Source organism: Coniophora puteana (genome assembly GCF_000271625.1).
Source record: "Coniophora puteana RWD-64-598 SS2 unplaced genomic scaffold CONPUscaffold_1, whole genome shotgun sequence".
Taxonomy (NCBI): Eukaryota; Fungi; Basidiomycota; class Agaricomycetes; order Boletales; family Coniophoraceae; genus Coniophora; species Coniophora puteana.
Genome location: NW_006913053.1, coordinates 3,232,711 through 3,253,755, shown reverse-complemented (window position 1 = coordinate 3,253,755; position 21,045 = coordinate 3,232,711). Strand labels below are relative to the sequence as shown.

The 21,045-nt window shown below is 50.8% G+C and overlaps 7 protein-coding genes across 7 annotated transcripts; 4 read left to right on the top strand and 3 right to left on the bottom strand.

The window, feature by feature from the left end:
- Positions 1-143: 143 nt before the first annotated feature.
- On the bottom strand, positions 144-2,133 carry CONPUDRAFT_116039 (uncharacterized protein; the record flags this gene model as incomplete). Its single annotated transcript, XM_007765460.1, has 3 exons — positions 2,064-2,133; positions 1,087-2,008; positions 144-1,035 (listed from the first exon to the last, which is right to left on the bottom strand). The coding sequence occupies exons 2-3, from the start codon at positions 1,974-1,976 to the stop codon at positions 144-146; spliced, it is 1,782 nt and encodes a 593-aa protein (XP_007763650.1). The 5' UTR covers positions 1,977-2,008; positions 2,064-2,133.
- A 1,133-nt stretch (positions 2,134-3,266) lies between these two features.
- CONPUDRAFT_116036 (uncharacterized protein) lies at positions 3,267-4,568 on the bottom strand (the record flags this gene model as incomplete). Its single annotated transcript, XM_007765459.1, has 2 exons — positions 3,819-4,568; positions 3,267-3,766 (listed from the first exon to the last, which is right to left on the bottom strand). Coding segments are annotated over exons 1-2 (1,218 nt in total), but the record flags the coding sequence as incomplete, so codon positions are not given.
- Positions 4,569-5,994: 1,426 nt separating this feature from the next.
- CONPUDRAFT_116034 (DUF605-domain-containing protein) lies at positions 5,995-8,819 on the top strand (the record flags this gene model as incomplete). Its single annotated transcript, XM_007765458.1, has 5 exons — positions 5,995-6,103; positions 6,159-6,463; positions 6,515-8,012; positions 8,069-8,411; positions 8,477-8,819. The coding sequence occupies 3 exons, from the start codon at positions 5,995-5,997 to the stop codon at positions 7,490-7,492; spliced, it is 1,392 nt and encodes a 463-aa protein (XP_007763648.1). The 3' UTR covers positions 7,493-8,012; positions 8,069-8,411; positions 8,477-8,819.
- A 114-nt stretch (positions 8,820-8,933) lies between these two features.
- CONPUDRAFT_134348 (P-loop containing nucleoside triphosphate hydrolase protein) lies at positions 8,934-11,347 on the bottom strand. The gene is made up of 6 exons (XM_007765457.1): positions 10,668-11,347; positions 10,050-10,603; positions 9,919-10,001; positions 9,768-9,863; positions 9,409-9,697; positions 8,934-9,354 (listed from the first exon to the last, which is right to left on the bottom strand). The coding sequence occupies exons 1-6, from the start codon at positions 11,234-11,236 to the stop codon at positions 9,020-9,022; spliced, it is 1,926 nt and encodes a 641-aa protein (XP_007763647.1). The 5' UTR covers positions 11,237-11,347; the 3' UTR covers positions 8,934-9,019.
- Positions 11,348-11,489: 142 nt separating this feature from the next.
- Positions 11,490-13,257, top strand: CONPUDRAFT_96199 (FAD/NAD(P)-binding domain-containing protein). Its single transcript, XM_007765456.1, has 5 exons — positions 11,490-12,286; positions 12,337-12,368; positions 12,419-12,622; positions 12,674-12,964; positions 13,019-13,257. The coding sequence occupies exons 1-5, from the start codon at positions 11,809-11,811 to the stop codon at positions 13,139-13,141; spliced, it is 1,128 nt and encodes a 375-aa protein (XP_007763646.1). The 5' UTR covers positions 11,490-11,808; the 3' UTR covers positions 13,142-13,257.
- A 511-nt stretch (positions 13,258-13,768) lies between these two features.
- Positions 13,769-15,950, top strand: CONPUDRAFT_45651 (uncharacterized protein; the record flags this gene model as incomplete). The annotated part of the gene is made up of 10 exons (XM_007764345.1): positions 13,769-13,941; positions 14,019-14,127; positions 14,190-14,240; positions 14,293-14,381; positions 14,435-14,519; positions 14,572-14,589; positions 14,645-14,696; positions 14,745-14,951; positions 15,007-15,691; positions 15,743-15,950. The coding sequence occupies 10 exons, from the start codon at positions 13,769-13,771 to the stop codon at positions 15,948-15,950; spliced, it is 1,677 nt and encodes a 558-aa protein (XP_007762535.1).
- Positions 15,951-16,291: 341 nt separating this feature from the next.
- Positions 16,292-19,750, top strand: CONPUDRAFT_161645 (WD40 repeat-like protein). The gene is made up of 7 exons (XM_007765455.1): positions 16,292-16,616; positions 16,680-16,993; positions 17,044-17,724; positions 17,775-18,269; positions 18,320-18,583; positions 18,631-19,338; positions 19,396-19,750. Exons 1-7 carry the CDS (start codon positions 16,303-16,305, stop codon positions 19,581-19,583), a joined length of 2,964 nt encoding a protein of 987 aa, XP_007763645.1. The 5' UTR covers positions 16,292-16,302; the 3' UTR covers positions 19,584-19,750.
- Positions 19,751-21,045: the final 1,295 nt, after the last annotated feature.

The window sequence follows — 21,045 nt, the reverse complement described above, 5'->3', positions numbered from 1 at the left end:
CACGGAGCGCGGCCGCTATTCCCATCTCTCTGATAACGAGAGTGGGATTGATCTTCAGTTATGATAGGCCACACGTAGTACTATAGCCAGCGTCTAGATACCTGCGTTTATGCCGTATAGGAAATAACTTGCCGATAACAACACTACAGCACGTCGTGAAAAGACCCAGCTTCAAGCATATCGATGATCCAGCCCATGAGGATCTCGTTTCGTATCCGAACACCTTCTAACATTCCTCTGATATTTATGATCGCCTTTCTTCCCCTTCTTTCCCCGTCCCCGTCAGTCCCACAGATCATAGACAAGTCTTGCTCCTCCTCCTCCTCGTCTTCAGGCACAATGCCCGGGAAGCCAAAGTGGTCTGCATCAGCTTTTGGCGCCTCGTCGGTTGACACGAATGATACCCGATAGATTACTCGCGCACACAGTAAAGCAGTAAGAGACGTCGAAGGAGGGTCAACAATCGGGCGAGCGTAAGTGATGTATGTCTTTCGCAAAGGTGGAGGAGGCCGTTTCGTTGGCTCCGCTAAGGGATATACCTCGCCTGGGGAAGAGAGTGTAACAGTATCATCCTGAGACGCATCTTTGACGGCTGGCTGGCTGGCTGGGATATGCGTGAGGACATGCGAGCGAAGATGGACTCTGGATAAAGGCGGTGCAGAACAAGAGGACCATGAGCAAGACATAGTCGGTTCTTCGTTATCGGCGATGTGGCTAAGGAGGTGCTCGTAGAGCTCTCCGATGTTTTCAAAGGGCTGTTCCTCACACTGAGATTGGTTCCATGAGCATTTGTATCCGCGGACGTCTGATGTGTCTTGTCGGCGAGCGACACCTCTTACTACGAACCGCTGAGGGGGTCCTTGCAGTACCATTGCCTGGGCTTGGGGGAAGACGAGGTTTACGTTCTTTATCACATCTGAAGCCGCAAGCATTGGGTGGCGCTCGGCGGATGGTCCAAATGCATCTCGGTAGAGGTTCCAGAAGTCTACCTGGGTAAGTTCGCTTGTAGTATCGCTGATAAACATTGTTTTCATCCTAACGCGGGGCATCAACATGTAGACACGTTCATGAAAGCGGATTGCGCACCATTCGTAGCACCGGTTAGGTTCAGGAAGTGTCAACAGACGATCAAATTCCTCCTTTGAAAGGTCATGATTTGATGTTGCACCTTTACTCGCAGGAACTGTTCGTACAGGGCCCGTAACGTCCAGAGAAACGGTTTCCTCCGATTGCTCGGCAAGTACGATGCTGATAAGTATCCTGAGCGTGCTAGGCATAGAAGGGTGAAGCAAGAACGCCTTCGCCAAGGATGGTTGTGATAGATGTGCATACAAATAGTTCACACAAGCGTCAACCAGTGGTTTGTCTGCGAACAAAGGCAAGTATCGCACAGCTGCATCCAGAGCGAGAGTACTGGAATCCAAGTATGGAACAACGTGATGATTGTAGAACATCATTCCAATTAACACCATAGAGGCAATGATGAGTGATCTGTTCATCGAGTGCGCTGCAATAGCCTGCAGTGGTGCAAGAAAGCTGGGTTTCGTACTTTGTGAAGGCAGCACCATCCAAGGAAAGACTGCTTGAAGAAGATCCATAGAGTTCAGAAGAAATTCCACGTTCGACTCATTCTCGGGGTTGAGATTTTGGAGTGCATTGGTTATTAATGGTAATGTTCGAGGGTGTGAAGCGAGATCTTGGACATTCGGTTCGTTTGCGGCCATATTGCGAATGATAAGGAGGGATTCAAGGGCATGACGCCGTTTCCGGTCGACCAGAGGGGGCGAGGAAAACAAACTCACAGCTTCTGCCTCTTTGTAGCCACCCAGGGCAAACCACTCTGGCCATTCGAACAGCGCGTCGGTAAGCCCAGGTATACTCCTGAGCATGAACTGTTCGTTCTCGCAAAGCCTGTGTAGGCGATCCAGAGCCCATCCGATTTCATGATGAATTGTTGAACGGAGTGCAAGAACCATTCTGTTGCTTGCATTGGCCTCCGTGTACCACCCTGGCCAATGTGTTCATGAGATTCAGTGAGTACTTCAATTATCCTGTGGACGCACGTTCGTAATCGTCCGTGACGTTGGGTCCAGACCATTGCCCAGTTCGATAGTAGGAGGTGGTCGGTCGGACGTTTGGTTGTACACTGGTCATAGTTGAGGACACAAAGCTAAACGCAAACGCGCCAAAACAGCACCGAAATTGTCGCGTCTGTCACGTGGTCCTCGATTAGCGCCAAGTTTTCGGATCACTTCAACTCTTCAAGCAACCGCGAAGCGGACGGAGTAAGCATACGCAGTCAACGTCGCCTTTGAAAACGATTAGAACCAATTACGAGATACTACTAATTAATGAAATTAATCTTTTTCTCGAATTCTAAAGCCCTCTCCCTTACTGATTGACGCGCCTTCCCCCCAGCAAGTCGTCTCGGGCTTCTCGGTGAAGCAATGGTGATAGTGCAAGGAAAGTGTTTATCGTCGCGACCGAAGGCCATCTTATAGTCATCTGCACCAATATGATCCTGCTCCAAAAGCTGGTGAGAAGGTGCCGCAGCGCGATCGTCAAGAGGGAACGCGGCCTCCGGTTCCGCAAGTGAGGCCTGAAGCTTATCCCTAACTCTCTGACCAAAAGCCGAGAGAGGCTGTTCTCCTCGATTATGGCCATCGTTTCGGAGTTGCATAGGTGAGAGCGAAGTCGGTCCATCCGTCGACGGTTGACTAGTTTGAGACGCGGAGGCATAGCCTGCTTTCAGGTCCAAAGAATGTCGTACAACCTCGCCATCCTTTTCATGGGCCGTCATAGAGTTACTGTCTGATGGCAGGTACATCGACACCGAATCTGCGCTGACATCGAGACTGAATTGATCCGGATGAGGGACAAAGTCTGCGTCGGATACAGCAATTTGTTGGGCCTCCATGTCTGGAGCGGAATATTTCATCCCAGGAATAGTTTCGTTGATACCAACTGAAGGTTGAGGTATTTGTGACTTTCGATACCAGGATTGACGCTTGAAGGAACTACAAACCACCGGTTCCGGCTGCGAAGGAGCAAACGCTAGTTGATCAATAGGGGGTGGATCTAGGGACACGAGATTGACGATTCTAATGGGCAAAACCACATGCACATCTGAGGCCAAAGAACCGGTGGATACGCTAATGCGAAGCATATACTCGACTTCCAAGAGACGAGTACGTCGTATCGATAACTCGTCGGGCTAAAAAGACGGCTTCAGTCAGTCCCATATCCTTAAGAAGGGTTACTCACGGGAATGATAATAAAATGTGCGAATTCCATACTTTGACCACCGTCAACGCCCATCCACCATCCTTTAGCGCTCGCGTGGCCTCGCGAACTCTGATGTCCCACCTCGAGGGTGCTCTCTGTCAAAGACTTGGTAACAGTAGATGTCTGGCATTCATCAGGGTCCAGCCTCGCACCGGTGGTACGATTCTCGTGCGGACGAAAGATGGTTGATGTCCGTACGAGGGCAATCGCAGCAGATTTGATGGCTTTCTTGGTCCCGTTTGATACGCAGAGATGGACAGTGCAGCGCTGACCTGAGACCCAGTATAGTCGATGCAGCCTAGCGCTGAGTCGAAGTCTTCCTTGGCCACCCATGAAGACATTCTTGTTTGTCTCTGCGACCAAAGGGCGTGACGACGGACTCAAGATAGTGGTTATGTTGAAGCATGGCCACACTTCGCAGTCTCGGTAAAAGTGGGCTATGGACCGCTTGCCATCCAAAGGATCTTGAGTCATGATTGAACTAGGAACAGGTATCGCGTCAAATATTTAGCAAGAGGAAAGAGTAGCCTTACATCATAGTGATGTACCGTACAGACACCCCAGCGTTGAAACTGATTTTCCCTTTTGGTACGCCACAACTACCATCTTCAGGTAAAAGTATAGCAAAGGGGATGTCGAATTTCCCTTCTCTCGCTTGTTTCCATCCCAGAGGTCCGGCGGCAGAATCGAACAATTCATCAAAAGAGCCTGAGAGTTCCGACAGCGGTGCCCGGCACTGGTAAAATATGAATATATTATCGACTGAAGAAGTGCACTCGAATCCAACGACATGGACTCTGGCTTGCGAGAGCAAAAGTGGGACTTCTTTCTTGATGCACTTGGGAACTTGCAGCTTGATAGTTCCTCTCAGGTGGGCGCCTTGGACGCAGACTTCGCTTTCAAGCTCGATATCCAAGTCGATCCGTGGCCGTGGCTTTGCCTTTTCCAAAGTCATCGGAGCACTGTATGCCGAGGTCAAGTGAAAGCCGTTATGCGCTGACCCAGTATTTATCGCAGACCCAGGCTTTAGATGTGCCCCAGCACCGCCAAGGAGAGAACAGAGACCAGCAGAACTTTGGTTGGGGCTACGAGGGAAATCCAGAAGAGAGTCACTGCTTGTGTCAGAGAGCGCTGTACGAGGACAGATCTGCATCTGAGATTCACTGTCAGGGGAAACACACGTGGGCTCTATGCTCTGGCCAAGCTGAAAGCCAGAGGTCCCAGGTTCTCCGAAGACATCCTTTTTCACCATAGATGCGCCCTTTTCAGCTTGTAGAAGTCCGTTCATACCAGTCATAGATCGCAGGGCAGGGAGGGAATCATTATAGGAAACTTCATCCGCAAAGCGAGCGCTAAGATGCGAGGGCGCTTCACCATTCTTGAGTATGCCTTTCAAGGTAGATGGCTTTAGCGAATCTGGATGTGGGACTGGTAGATTAGAGACTGGCATGTTGATACCTAGCCCTTGGGATGTGTGTTGTGTCATAGGCGGTAGGAGCCACGATCTTGCGTCCAAGGCCGAAGGTCGAAGTCAGGAGCAGGAGATAAAATGAGATGTTTCCACCCGCTCAATCCCATCGCCGAGTCCATGATTATGAATCGGACCACATTGCCATTACGCAGCGGTGGTCTTTAGCCCAGTTTGCACTGAGATAGAGGGGTGCGTATAAGGGTAGTTATCCAGAGTGCTAACGACGGTAGCAGCTGATTGGCCAGGAGAAAAACATGATCATGAGTCCGTGGACATGTCAATCGCGCGATTGTTTTCTGCCCTGTTCTCCATATGTATGCATGCTATGTTGCGCAGTGAGATATGACTCAAGATATCATGAACTCGTGGGACGAGCACTTACGGTGCCAGTGTGCTATACTCGTTACTGAAAGAACTTAGAATCAACGTTTGGTTTGACAGCATTCATAGACGATGAGAAAGTGGCGTGCTCACCAAGGCCACTTCTGACTTCGATGGCACCTGGGTTGCTTTGAACGGTTATGAGTAAGGCACTTCGGCAGTACTTCGGCCACTATGCCCCGCTGCGATACTGAGTTCAAACTCGCCCGGGGTGGCCAGAATGCTTAGTGTCAATCGGGAGTTCCACAAGGCCATGAGGCGTGTGGGGTTTGAAATAGAAAAACTTGAAAGCCTCACGGCCCCAGTGGAGGCGGCGTTTGATGCTCCTCCCGTTTGCCATTATCTGCCATGCGTACGCGACGTCGACGCTACAAGTATACGATATTAAGATGGTGGCACCTGGGGTGGAAGATAGTGGTCGTTAGAGTTTGATGGTGATGAGGAGCGCACTGGAACCTTCAACGTCAGTCGTCCACAATTCGGCTTGCTTCTCGTCTACATATGTATCAAGACGATAAGTTGCGCAGCGCCAGCAAACACTGGCGTCGTTCCACCTCTGTTTTGCGGCAAAGGGAACAAGCTCGTCCTCACTGCAAACATGAGGCCTCTCCGCTTCACAGCAATACATATACACAGGGGCACTGCAGAGGTGCAGGTATCTGGGTGCACAAGACCTGTGGTTACGGACCATATCCCGAAAGTGTCCAAATTACAGCTACCTGCTATCGTCAGGGACGCTAGCTACAGGCGCCCTACTTATATAAACAACCGCAACTTACACAGGAGTGCTACCCGCGGACTTGGAAGCAGCTATCCACGCTACATTCTGAATCTTTGCGTAGATTCTCATCGTCCATATGCCTCCGCTTGGCCTGCCGCCTGTTACTCCTGAACTCAAGGCGATATCTCCTTTCCTCCAACGAGCAGATGAACTTGTTCGGAAGGAACCTGTGATCTCCTACTGGTGTAAGCGGTTCAGCCAATCTTCGTTATGGTTCAATCAAACTTCAACTGCCCACAGGTGCGTATTGCGCAGCTCAGATAGGCATCTCACTGAAGGCGAAAGACAACGCGTCTCGCAACTTACTCTTCGAACTCCTGGGTGCGCTTGAAAAGCTCAAAGCAGATATAGGACCCAATGACGCTGTTGACGTCGAGGCGGCGAGCATCGCATACGTCGAGAACTTTGCCCTTAAGGTCTTCCGCATGGCTGATGATGAAGACCGAGATGGCACGGCAACGCGATCAACAGCCAAGAAGTTTCTGGCTGCTGCAAACTTCTTCGAGCTTCTCAAGGTGTTCCCAAAGGCTGACCAATCTGAAGCAGTAAGTCTACTACTTTGACTAGTGAGGGCATCCATATTGATAGGTGCCTAGGTCGAAGGAAAGATCAAGTATGCCAAGTGGAAGGCTGCAGACATCGCAAAAGCGTTCAGGGAGGGTCGTAAACCAGCCCCTGGTCCTCCTGGATCTCGAACCGACCCTATCGTAACATTTCCACCTGCTGAGTGGCCCGAAGTCGACGTGATCGTAGCATCCATGCCGACAGATCCTTCCGCTGCTTCCCCGCGTACCCCTCCCCGCACTTCTCCCGGAGTCTCACCGAAGCGAATCACACCCCCGCCTCAGATGACTCCAGGTGATATCACCAAGGCCAATCAGCCCCACATACCTCCCTCGCTACACCCGATGGCCCCCAGCACGGGAGACGATGCGGCAATTAGCCCTGGGCGGTGGAGCACTGCCGCCACGCCTGGATACGATGGTGCTCAGCCTCCGCAGCTGGGAGCACCGACAAACGAGATCGATATGCCAAGCAATGGCACTCGCCAGAAACCTAGCAGCCATAAAGCCCGTATCAGCTGGGAGATGGAAGGTACAGACGCGGGAACCAGCGGGTCGCCTCGTGAGGGACGCTATTCCCCTACTGCTGGTATAGCACCCAACGGACACGTCGCGAATGTCCCAGCGTTCTCCAGCCTGAACGATCGCCCTGACGTGGTGGTCCCTACGGCTCCTCCGCTACCTTTGGCGTCCCCCTCCACTTCAACGTCCTCTCCCAAGAAGTCGCCCTCAGTACGGGGCGGTTTGCCAGAAGGCCCGCCTTTGCCACCTCCATCTGCTCCTTCCCCACCATCACCTCGTCAGTCCCTCCGGCGACCGGATAATATGCATCCAAGTCCGCCTCAGACCTCATTACCAGAAGTTGAGTCTCCGGTGGGATTTTCCCTTACACCGGCGATCATCGCGAAGGCTCAGAAGCATTGTCGTTTTGCTATATCGTCTCTCGACTATGAAGATGCTGAACAGGCTCGACGAGAACTGCGTGCTGCTCTTGCCGCCTTAGGTGGTTAGAAGCAGTAAGAATTGCTTGTCCCGCATTGTCATTACATGTACTCACCACAGGGACGTAGCCATTTCTCTTTCATTTGGGATTTTCTATGTATCATTATTAGGGGAGATGGGCCACTACATCGCTACTTACTGTTATGCACTACTTGCCGACGACAAGCCGTAACGAATACTAATCGATATCAACCGCAACCATTTCCAATCTAAAATATGAGCATGCATGATTACGCTAATGCTCGGTACGCATACTCAGAGGGCTGTCAACTAATTTCGGAGTAACATCTGTGCCTATAAGACCTTCCCTCCTTTCGGACACAAAATGTGATACATTGCCTGCTGGAGCAAGGTTTGTCGACAGTGATAAGGCCGGTAATGGGTCAACGATGTTGTGTTCACGGCGCGCTAGAGGAGGTGAGGGGAGAACGGAGGTTTCGGATGATACAGTATTCGAACGCGAAGACAGGCCGATAGTAGGCGTAGGGAGCGCATGGAAGCTATTGAGAGCCAGTGAGAGATCATCCAACTGCATTGCAGGCTTGTCAGCACCGTCTGGTTCATATGAAGGAGATGAGGACCGACCTTCCCCATGATGGCGTCGATTGCGTGCTTGCGTTCGGTAAATCGTTCTGAAAGCTTCGCAAACTCCTCCTCTCGCGCCCTCTTTCCGCCACTGCCGTTGGAATCATCGTCAGGATCAACAGCAGCGTTGTCTTCGTCTTCGTCCTCGCCGTCATCGTCATCCTCAGTCATGGGCCTGGGCTGGTGAGTCTCTTTCGTGCCGCGACGTTTATTCGTACTACGATCCTGCATGCTCGCACCATTCTTCTGTCCTGCACGCAGACCTACACCTTCGAGGTCGACGTGCATGCCAGCGATCTCGCTTTGAAGCTCGAGAATGTGAGACAGTTGCGACCACAGTTCACTATCAGGTCGATCATGAACACGACGTCAGAGAACCAGATACGGAGCATTTGAGCATGCACGAACTCGCCAGGACCGGGACGTTGGTTAATTGCTGGATCATGAGCATTGTTGGTACAGCCCGGAAGCAAAGAGTCGGTGTATAGAGATGTGTCAACCATGCTGGGATTGCCATCACCCGGCGCAAGCCCTGGAGGCACGTCTTTAGGCGTACCCGGGGAAGTTGGCCGATATAAACCACTAAGTAGAGCGTCATGAGGGGTATATGGCTTTGACGGATGAGAAGGAGTGGCATCGGCGAGAGGTTCATTCTTGTCCACGCCGGCAATGTCACACCTTTGTCCAACGAGAGGTCGAACTGCTGACTTCGCAATATTGTATGTTGCATCCATGGCCACGAGCGATGCGACAGCAGAGTCCAAAGTGCTTCTGTAGTATGTCGTCGAGCCTCAGATCATAGGGTATCCTGAAAAGCGGCTTACGGTATCCACAACACCGCAAGACAAGCGACGCCTGTAGTCATGCGTTCAACGTTTTGATATAACCAAAGTGTCCCACGCGACGCGTCGTAAACGCGTCGGTCTTACGCCTCTGACTCCTGCTTGTAATCTACTCGTCGATTGAGAGCGCTGAAAATCGGCTGGAACTACCAATTATGGGTGCGTTCTCTTCTGGATTCTCTTCACCGTCACTCTCGTCGTCCAATTCCGCTCGAGAACCATGTGAGCCGTTCTCGGCTGATGAATCCGAGTCCTCTTCACTACCCTCTCCTTCGTTCGTGCCTAGGTCACTTCCAGAATCGTCGAAGCTCATGATATCTAGCTCATGTTCCTGACTTTGCTTTGATCTCCATATTCCCGCCCCATTATCCTCTTCATTGGGATTCTTGACATCGGGAGGCCAAAATGCCCAGGGAATTCGACCCTCCGCGACAATTCTCAAGACTTGTACAGTCAGCTATCGACCAGTATAAGAAACCAGACCGATATAGCACTCACTAGCGTTACCAGCCCTGTTCACGTCGGGGCGTCCTGCCTTCGCAGTGACCCATCCTTTGGCTAAGGCGTACGCAGTCATGATATCTGTAGCCGTCCAAACAGATGATCTTGGTCTACGGTTGCTTGCCTTCATGCCTGCTCGCCATGTCCTTTTGTCTACTGTGTCTGATTCGGTAAAGGATGGGTGTGTTAAGTTGAACATGCGCTCAAGAGGCATCCGCTGCGCTATCTGATGAACACAATATGGGATAGCTGAAACCCTTGAAATGGGTAAGGTCCCGCAGAGAACCTTTCATGAAGTGCGAGGTAAGTACGAGGAAAACGCTTAATGCTAGTGTAACGCAAAAGCGTGCACTTACCTGCATATCCATCTCGACGTAGGCCGGGAGCACGAGTCCAGGGCAATCGACCAACCTAACGTCCGGCGTCCAGAACAAGGTCTGATAGTGTTTTGTCTACGCGACTCAAGGAGTGAGGCTCTATATTTCTCTGGAGATGCACCCTCCAAACCTTTCCTGGCGTTCTAGAGGCTCGTACTTTGGAGGCTCCAAACAAGGCGTTGAGTAAAGATGATTTACCAACGTTGGGCTGACCTACACAAAAGTCAGGACCCTCTGAAGACCTTGATCGAAGCAACTTGCCGATGAGGCCAATGGTAAGAAACTCAGGTTCGGACGGAGTTTCACCGCCATCGTTGTTCCCCTCCCCGTCTGTTGGCTGGGGAGCGGTGGCTCCACCGACAGTCAAGCCAACCTTGTCACCACTCGCTCTCAGAACAGCTTCCCAATCAACGCTTCTCTTTACGGAAGGTCTCCATCTTGATTTTTTCGACGGATCAGCTCGTACACGCTCTGGCGGTTCGAGCAACTCGTTGTGTGCCTCACGAAGTGCATGTATGAGGTGTTCTCGGAACGGAAAGGGAATATGTGCTCGAGATATTGCATGTCCTTGGGCGGTCGCTTGTTCTGTGTAGGACTCGACTTGGATTATGCGAACACCGGGGTGCTGCGATTCAAGATACGAGATCCAGGCAGCCACACACACAGGCCCGGCAATGTCAACTTTGGTGAGGACAAGGATGTATTTTGAGTTTTGCGAAGCGAGATATGTTGCCAAGGAGGGAGGGAGATGCACGAGGGGACACCGAGAATCCAATAGACACAGCATGATCTCAGATATTTCTGTGACACGCCATCTGCAATTGACATGGTCAGCTTTCGTTTCATGGCTGATCTTTCAGGAGATGCAAAACCACGCACAGTTGCCTCCACACCTCCAGATTACGTTCGAAGTGGGATGGAGCTCTAGGCATGTGTGCCACCACCTCTTGGGATGCATCATTGTGTGACGCAGGAGCGGCATGCCATGCGTGGACCGCCGAGTCCGTCTTCGCGAGCCACCTGCGAAACAATCCTTCCTCGTTTGCCTCAACTTCTACCTTTGTCATATCATACCTCCACTTGGGCCTTTTGGGAACGGTCAGCTCTTCTAGGCCATCGGCTGAGTTAGTGAGAGGTATGTCGTCTGGAGCAAGTTGGCTCGCAGTTACTGGCAGAGGCCTGACAAGGGGAATTTCAGATGCAAGTTGTTTGGTTAACTGCAAGAACTGTGGGTCCAGCCTGAGAAAGGCTGATTGGAGCTTGCGTGCAGACTGAGCTGCAAGGTCGCTGATGTCACGCGTTTGTTGAGTGTGTCCGGCCATTGGAGGCGGACGCCTTCTGCGTCGTTTGGCATTGCCAGTTGGCTTTGGATCTGGTGGTGCATCGCCGCGCTTGACTGCTCGTTTGTGCTGTAGCTCTGCCTTACGCTGTTTTCCTGAGCGACGCATTGCGAACGATGACCAGCAAATGGCCAGACAGCTTGTTTCAGATGGAATCGGATAGTACGCACAGATCTATAGCTAGATAGACGAACTCCGGCGTCGGAATCTGCCTTGGTGATGTGCGACTCAAGCTCAGGAGTGCCTCGGCGCCAAATGCAGTCATGCTGACGCTATCCGCCGGTCCTTTCCCAGCAATGCTGAGTGATCTGTGTGATATTGCCCGATCGCGTCGCTGGGTCGCTGGCATCTTTCCCCATCTTGCACGGTGTGTCGGCAAATGTCCAAGGAACACTGTCAAATCGTTTGCGTGCATCTCCGGCTTTCTGGAAGCAGTGCCCTCTCATCTGTCAACCGGCAAACATGCTGAGCAATCATGCACTTGCTTGTAGAGCGAGTCTATCTGAAGATCTGTCCGCATAGGGCGAGCATTGAAGTGTCTTGTCGTCGTGATGCATGGCGCCATGTCCCAATCAACCCGCTATAGAGTATAAAATCTAAACCGACAGGTGGTAGCGAATCTCAACTTATCAGCCTCATACTCGACTACCCTACCCCCTAGATCGCGCCAAACATTCCCTATGGTGGCCAGCAAAAACGTTGTTATCGTTGGCGCAGGCTTCGCCGGAACAGCCATAGCGCAGGCTCTATCCAAAAAACTCGATAACAACCAATATCACCTCATACTCCTCAACGCTCGCTCATACGCGGTCGACACTGTCGCCACCGCGAGGTTGACTGTCGACACCACCGAAAAGCTTGAGGACCGTGCCTTTGTCAAGCTTGACCGGATATTTCAGAAACAACCCGGAGAAATCAAGGTTGGCATTGTCACTTCCATAGAGAAAACGGAGACAGGAGCCGGTGGTGTTCTTGTCCTTCGGAGTGGGGAACGTGTCCCTTATGAGGTACTGGTGTTGGCTTCTGGCTCGCTATGGGATGGTCCGCTAGGCATTCCTGAAGATGAAGAAGATGTGCCTAACCACCTGGCGAGTTGGCGCGCAAAGTATTCCACGGCAAAGCACGTCGTGCTCGTTGGAGGAGGCGCTGTTGGCATAGGTAAGAGTTGATTTAACTGGGTTCATTTATACGTACTCACCCTTGGCCAGAAATCGCCGGGGAGCTGAAGGACACATACCCGGTAAGTTTATACACAAATCTTTTGTGTTCTTTCTAATGCGATGTTCGCAGGACAAGAAAGTCACTATAATTCAGAGGGGGGAGAAGCTTTTCCGTGACATCTATTCTGATAAATTCCGAAACGGAATGGAGAGTCGTCTCACTGCGCGGGGTGTCAACGTTATCCTAAACGATTCGATCGATGAACTTCCTGCCGAAGGCGCCGCTGGGATTACCACACGGGGAGGCAGACAGCTTCCAGATGCCGACCTTGTTGTACGTATGCTTCCCGGTTCACTATGACAGCTAGCTGAAGTCCACGCGCAGTTGTTTGCTCGCGGTCCTAGGCCGAACACGGATTTCATCGCATCTCTTGGTGGAGACATCTTGAATAACCAAGGATACGTCAAAGTCAAACCTACCCTCCAGTTGTCTGGCCACGATAATGTTTTTGCCGCTGGCGATATCATTGAATGGAAGGAGCAGAAGCAAGCGGCGAAAACCGGCTCGCATGCGGCTATCGTGGCTGCCAATGTGCTGAGCCTTTTGGGTGGTTCTACGTCTGCCTTGAAATCGTACAAAGGCAGCCCAGAGCTGATACTCGTAACGAATGGACGGGTAAGTGACTGGATGTCGGCAAACTTGTTCAGACGCTGACAACATAAACTATAGAACGGAGGGATGGCCTACTTCTCATTTTTCGGTGGCATCACTCTCGGAGATTGGTTTGCTAGGCTGCTGAAGTCGAAGACTCTGATGATACCCATGTTCCGTAAAGGCTACGGCTATAACTGATATTAGAGTGTTGCTACATGAGAGGTAATTTGTTGCGTCGGGTTTGTGGACATGATGTACTCGTATAGGTTAACGTTATTGCAATGCTCGAATATACTCAAATATACTATACTGCCTTTAATCACCTACCTGGACCCCGGTGTCTGATTTTCCAACCCTTCAATTCTCGAGCGCGAAGGCAAGGCCTTCGCCACTTGCTTCGGCCTGGCACCTATCTTGGCCGGAGTGAACAATCGGCGGTGCCGATGGTCGGACTGTTGACAACGGAGCATTGCGGGTTTGTTCGTGGCATAAGTTGTGCTAAGCTCACACAGCGTCAGCGTTGAGCACTGCTTGATTTGGATACACTGCGCAGACATGTCCAGCATATAGAATAGTTATGGGCAGCGGAAAGAGGCTGTTCGACGTCAATGGACTGGTAGGGACTGGTTAATAACCGGGCTATCACGAAGATACGAAACGAGTACTACTACTAGTGTTGCGAGAACCTCGGCATTCCCACGTGCGCACGAACGGTGGTAGCCTTCCTCCCATATACGCTTCCCAGCCTATTCATCATAAGTTACGTCTCGCCAAGCTGTTGCAATGAGCAGCAATCTCCTCCTGGCAGCGTCCGCTCCCTTTTACATGGCCCCTCCACGACCGAGTACCGCGTCGACGCAGAACACGTTTGAGCCCTCCACAAGCAAACGCGTCCCTCGTAACAAGAACTTTGCCTTCAAGAATGGTCACCGTTTGCATGCTTTTGACCCAGAGAAAGTGCCGTACCCGCTTAGCTATGATAGGGATGTTCTTGAGCTGTAAGTGGAGGCCAGTCCTACTTTGATCCTGATAACATGGCTGCATCGCGTAGCGGTAGCTGACGTCTTACCATTAGAGAGAGCATGGATCAAATATTCGTTCAGCAATCAATGCACTCCGCTTCAGTCGTCGATTTCAAAGAAAGAGGAGAATATCCAGAGCGCTCGCTTGATCTTGGCTGCGGGGTATTGACGACTTAAAATCCTCGTAGGTTGACGTGGCGCTGATTCGCAACCCCGTTTCACAGAGCGGAACATGGGTAATAGAAGCTGCGAAGGAGTGGCCGGAGTGTTATTTCGTGCGTGCTATTCTATCACTGCTTCAAGACCACTATTACTGATATGTTGCAGGTGGGATTTGATTTAGTTGACGTTCAATTACCCACAAGTATTTTGGACTCTGACATTGCCAAACGAATAGAATGGGTTCATGGAAATTTGTTGGTACATCTTCTGGCCACCCTGGGGGCTACTGACAGACGACATTATTAAGCCTCACCAATAAACTCCCGTTTGATGATGACGAGTTTGACCACGTTCATTTACAAAGCATTGGCCGAGGGGTTCCAGAGAACAAGGTGCTTAGTCCCTCGTACTTCCTGTTCAGTCTCGCTCATGATTTGATCATAGTGGGGAATGATATTTGATGTAAGCATCAAATTCTTCTATGCGTCATTGTTCTTACCTGCACGACCTTAACCAGGAAATTAATCGCGTACTACGACCAGGCGGTTCCGTCGAGGTCCTTGAGCACGGTTTGTGCTTGTTCTGTTTTGGGAGGTCCTTGTGTTCATGTTTACCAGACATAATATTCCCCACATTACCCAGATGGTTTACCAGTCCACTACGGATTCGCAGTAAACGCTCTGAATCAATACATCATCCAACGAATCCCAGCCATCCTTCCTCCCCCCGTCCTTCTTCGCCAGAAGAACCACATGACCATGCGTTGCTGGAAAGCTTATATTATTCAGTATTTGAAAGTCGATTCATAAATCTACGACCAACAGGTATGCTTCACTTGATCCGTATGGCAATCACCCTATCATTGACTTGTGTTTTTAGCCATCGTTCCAATACACTTCACTTCGAACTTCCGTCAAGTTGTTGCAGCTCCTGTGTTGCACTTTCGCATGCCTCCGCTTCCTCCGTTGCAACCGCTCCCTCAGCCACTGCCCCCTAGCGCGGTTCTAATCAACGATTCCGAACCTTCTGAGAATCCCCGCTCGAAGTCTCCACTAACGACGCGTCCATTCTCAGTCTCGTTTTCTTCAACCAGCTCCGAAGCAACATCAAACTCTGCATCTACGGGAGATAGTACACTCTTCAGTACCAGTGTCATGTCTGAAATGACCCTCACTCAACCAGGAACGAGTTATGATAGGTCGTTTTCATCGTCGGCATCTTCAACAGTAACATCTGGGAACGATGCGTCCCCGAACTCCAGAAAACCTCTGTATATCGTGGACAACTCCGTGGCGGAAAGCACCCTCACGGGAGTCGCGCCATCACATTCTTTGATAAGGCTTGACCAGATCGACAATCTCAGTGAACGTGCCCTCGCCATGCAACTTTACTGGTCTTATAAGAGTGTGCTTGCATGCACAGAGGCCATGTGGGAAGAATTGGACAGTCGGATTGAGAACAGGCCAACAGAACTGATGAAACTCGGCTGGGATGGCGATCCGGAGCTTTCTGCGGCGGAGGAAAACCGACATAAGTTCGACATCATGGTCGACAGATATGAAAAGTAGGTGTCCTACAACGGCGTTCTTCACAAGTCTGATTTTCGACTTGACAGAGATATGCATTCGCGAGTATCGCTGTGGTGCTCCTTGACGGCTCTTGGCTGGGAGGTTCCTCCGAGAGAGCCTCTGTCACGGGCAGAACTCATCGAAGAGGAAAGATTGTACAAGGCGATCATTGAAGCTCGCAAGTCGGCGACAGAGGAAGATTTCCAGACCCCCTGCCGCTCGGTTAGGATCTTTGTAGGATTCAAAGCCTGCTGATGGCCATATACCCGTGGACCGAGAAAGTGGCCACTTATACCTGCTTGGGCCGTTTTCATTGTAGCTTAGTATTTGTTCGTGATTAGTGCATCTAGGGTTTCTGTATCATTATTTTATATAGGGCTTCAATTTTGAGTGTTCCACATGTGCATATTTCCACAGAACTATTGGGTTGGGGAGTAACAAACGTGGCTCTGTTTGAGTTGTTCCGAGATGCATGTATCCGGCGTCTACTGAGTAGAAAGTGATGGGCGCTTAACGCAATCACAGCACGGCATTTGCCGACGTTAGCTGACGTCCAATTTTTTAAGTACGGGGTGTTGATTGGACCAAGCCGGAGAGGCCAACACTCATGGCCGCGCTCAAGGCTCTCAATCGCGCTCCTCTCCTCGTCAAGCAGCCAAAGGATATTCCACTTCCACTCAGCCCCGCTGACTCCGATGACTATGCCCAGCCGAGGAACGCCAGAAAGAACAAAAAGCCTCAGGCTAAGCCAAAAACTAAGGTCAAAGGGAAAGACGGACCGCCACCGCCTACACCTCACCCGATCAACCCCACCTCCCGGAGTCAGGAGATTCTAGTAGATGGTGGGCAGCCGTGGACTTGGAGATCTCTGACGGACTCGAGCACGAACGCGAATCGACCTCTGTTCACCAGGGACGGCAGGTGCGTGTCATCACCGCATCACCGCTGCTGACCTGTAAGACTGATATGTCCCGTCGCCATCAGCCACTTTTTCTCGATATCTGGTAACAATGTCAAAATCCACTCCTCTGCTTCGGGCAAAGTTGCATCAACCCTTCCTGGTACACACCACGGCGGCCATACGGACGTGGTCACTTGTGCTATCATCAACACACAGAACCCTTTTCAGCTCATAACGGGATCGCTCGATGGCACTCTTAAGATCTGGGACTACTTGGAGGGGAAGCTTCTATACTCGCTCACTCTCGACCAGCCCATTTACAACCTCTGCGCTCACTCCACTATCAAAGGTCACGTATTTGTTTCAGCCGCGAAGCCCAAAAAGGCGAGGAATGATGGTGAGCTGTTCATTTATTGGTTGATTCATTCGTATTGAATTTGCCACAAGTCCCAAAAAAGCCAGGCGAGGGCAGCCAGAACCAGGACGAGAGTTGCGTGGTTCTCCGTGTTTCACTAAAGCCGAAAGACTCGTCATCCGGAGTGAAGAACTTCAAGTCTTCCCAGGTGGTTCCTGTAGGCAAGACAAAACCCACGTCCGGAATTGAGATTTCTGCCAGCGGCCAGTGGCTAGTTGCTGTCGCGGGGCATAAGGCATACGTTGCCAAGACTTCGGCTCTCAAATCCGGCTTCACGAAGTATGTTTCGCCAGACCCGCTGACCTGCCTGGCCGTGCATCCATCGCAGGACTACTTTGCGACAGGTGACGCGCGAGGTGTCATCCGACTATGGTACTGCCTTAATGAGGATATGCCCAAAGTTACTGGTGTTGAGAAGAGAGCGCAGACTTCGACATTTCACTGGCACGCACATGCCGTGTCATCAATCGCATTCACATCGAATGGTGCTTATCTATTGAGTGGTGGCGAAGAGTCGGTCTTGGTCATTTGGCAACTGCACACTCAGAAAAAGGAGTTTGTTCCTCGAGTAGGATCGCCCATCAAGAGCATCGTCGTATCCCGCAATACTTCCTCAGAGGAAGAATATTTGCTTGGTTTGGCGGACGCAAGTTATGCCTTCGTCAATTCGACAACTCTAAAACTTGCGCGTGTTTTCTCTCGAATAAAGATTGGTACGTTGGTTCTCACGGGTTCGATGCTGACTCTGACTATAGTATGGCAGATCCAGACGTCCCGAGTAGATGGGACATACCTACGCCACTGGCAGTTCATGTCAATTCCTCGACGTTAATTCTTCCGTCTTCGCACCCCTCGTCTCTCCAAACATATTCTATCGACTCCTCTATGGTGACATCCGAACTCGAGGTGTCGCCGTCGAATCGAGTTTCCCGCCGAGACGAGAAGGCCCTGCAACCATCACGCGTAGAACGCATAGCATTATCCTTCTGCGGTCATTGGATGGCAACTCTTGATCGTAGATTAGATGACGAAGACATTCATGGTGAAAGTTACCTTAAATTTTGGCGATGGGATAAGCGGATAGCATTCTGGATATTGAATACCAGAGTCAACAAACCGCACGGACAACATAGGATAACTTCCATGTCCTTCAATCCGGTAGGGATGGACAACGTAGATCTACTTCAGTTAGTTACAACTGGTGAAGATGGGTGCGTCAAAAGCTGGAGGTTGCGTATTGACAGAGAAATACAAAATGGTGAGTGATGTCGTGGTTTCCGTCAGCCAGCTGCGCTCACCTGCGTATAGCTTCGTGGACGGGTAGATCGCAATTCGGCTTCCGGTCTGAGATACCAAGGCACATATCGTGGTCGCCAGACGGAAGTCTTCTAGCAATTGCTTTGGACCCGTATGTGGCCGTGTACAACCCTGTCACAAACTCTCTCAGGTATACTATCATATGCTCCAACTGCAAGCATGTGACTTCGGCACACTTTGTTGGCGCCAGTGGTCGATATTTGGTAGTGCAGGGTGGGAGTGACCTGATTTTGTGGGATATGGTAACACAGTCAAGTGAGTTATGTATGCCTCCACCAAGACGTTGTTTTGACATCTTGCAGTGAGGTGGCATTACCGCAATGATGGCACCATTTACAAAGTTGTTTCACATCCCCACCATGACTTGTTTGCCATATTCCACACGAGTCGGCTTGGTGTGCGCTTCACGACGGACCTAAAACTGTTCGGTGTCAAATCCAGTCGACCTACCATATCCCATACTTTTCCTTTCGGACTGCGGTCAGTAGCGTGGCACACTAACCCAAGAAAGTCAAGACAACCATCGTTCTCTCTTGTCGGCATCACTCAAAGCTACAGCGTCGTTCTATTAGGCAACAATCTTACCAATGCTGAAGATGAAGATGACGTTTCCAAAGCCCTCCCGCGCAACTTGACCGAACAAAAAAGGACATTGTTTGAAGAGATGTTCGGCATCTCAGCCTTTGTAGACGTCAAATCGCCTTCGAATGTTTCTCAATCAAACGTCAATACTGCTTTACCATGGAAACAACAAGACACTAGTCGTATCCTCGATACACCTGCTTTCCTTATGCCACCAATGGAGACTTTGTACGACTCTCTGATCAGTGGTTTCCTGCGACTTCGGACAAACGATCAAGATCAACAACTCGACGGCGTATCAGAGACTGCTGCCGAAGATGGAATGGATATCGACCAGGATGTAGAAGATGTCACAAACAATACTCTGGGACTTGACGAGGCTGAGAAGGAACTACAGCTTTTCGGCGATTTCTTCGAGAAAATGACCGGTACGTAGGGTCTGTTGCTGGTACACAATGTTGGCTGAATGACAACTCAACCCTCAGGCTCATCAGGATATCCACTCCTCGCAAAGAATGCTATGCCCTCTGAACGGTCCACGCCACCGGCTAGTAGATCGCTTAGATCGCAAAATCGAGCGACGCCTATGTCCCAAGTCATCCCGCCCGATACATTCCAGTCCCCTGATGTGCCTACGCAAGTTGGCAAAAAGCGGAGCAGGAATAAAGCATGAAAATAGGAGATAACTGGAAACCTCTGCTCTTGTTGCTGTAACTTGGAATGAGGTATATTATCTATCGCTGTTGCATCACTAGCACCTCACTTGTTCCCTGCATTCATCATGTTCGCTGCATTGTAGCATAACGCATATTGCCGTCTCTTACTCACGTATGCTGCAACGAGCCATTCTCATTGGATGTTAGGCGAGCCTACGACTTCTCTACTGGGACCTTGTGTGCATAGAATGCTTTAAGCAAAGCAACAGCGACGCCGAACGCCATTCTTCCTCTAAATAGCTCAGATCCCTCTGCCTTCCGGCTGATAGCGCCAAGAGAGCCATCGCTGGTCCGACGTCTTGATTCAGTCTACGACACGGGCAGCCACGAGTTGTATCCTCTGGTTCCTGATGGACAGTCATGCTGTCTGCCCCGAGAAGTTCTTGGCTTGTCCTCCTTCTTTTGCTTTGTCTCTCGCATGCCCACTCCAAAGTTCGTGCTTGCTTCGCAAGGTCTGTCTTTTTTTCCCTGCCTACAGAATCTGCAGCTGAGGCCAAAGACTGAGCGCCGCTTGTGACCGAGGACGATGAAGAGGACATGTGGCTGACAAGTCGTGCGAGGCATGATAGACTTTCTGTGGATATCGAGCTATCTAGTTGGTGTGAGGTAGATGTCGACTGGGAGCGAGATGGCGTCTCTACTTTGTCGCAGCTGACGTTATCGGGACCAATCTTTCCTGTTTCCAAACCATGCATATGCGTACTGCCCAGAGTAGCATTGGCAGAGGGTGAAGATACCGAACTCAAGGTCGACTTTTCTGCAGCTATATTTGCTCGGTCGGTGGTCAAAGCCGCTCGCGTTCTTTCATGAGGTCCTTTCGCAGATTCGATGCGCAGGGAGCCATCTGTTTTCAGCCCTTTCTTTGCCGTCTGTCGCTTATTCTGAAACCAGATGTTAATGGTCTTGAACGACCTGTCCGCGCTTCAATGTGATGTCATCGTATGACTGTTAGATGTCCTACAGCTGAAGCTCGTCGGCTAAATGTGTCTTCTCCTCTTTCGCGGGGTGACTGCCCTCGTCAAAGACCGCTTCCAGACGAGAAAGCTGCCTCGAAGTCATTCTGTGTCGTGATTGTCTACTTGTAGAGGTTTTGCTGTCGTTCTCTTTGGAATTCCTGTTGCATTGAGGGACAGATGCAGAGGGCTTTGGTTTGCCTTTCAAAGCGTTCCGCCTAGACCGTGTGCGACGGGCCTCAGATCCCATGTTGATAGAGATGTGCTAGAAATGAGCGCAGTATAGGATGTACGTAGTGGAGGGAGATGTTAATGCCAACTTGCTGCCCCAAGCACAGGTGGTACTCGGAATGGATTCCGACGCGACTAACCCACGTGAGCCAGAAAGCAACTGAGCATTCATATGCATAATCATAATCTAATCTTTGCAGCATGTTAAGAACAGCGTTTTTACAGCATGGGTATA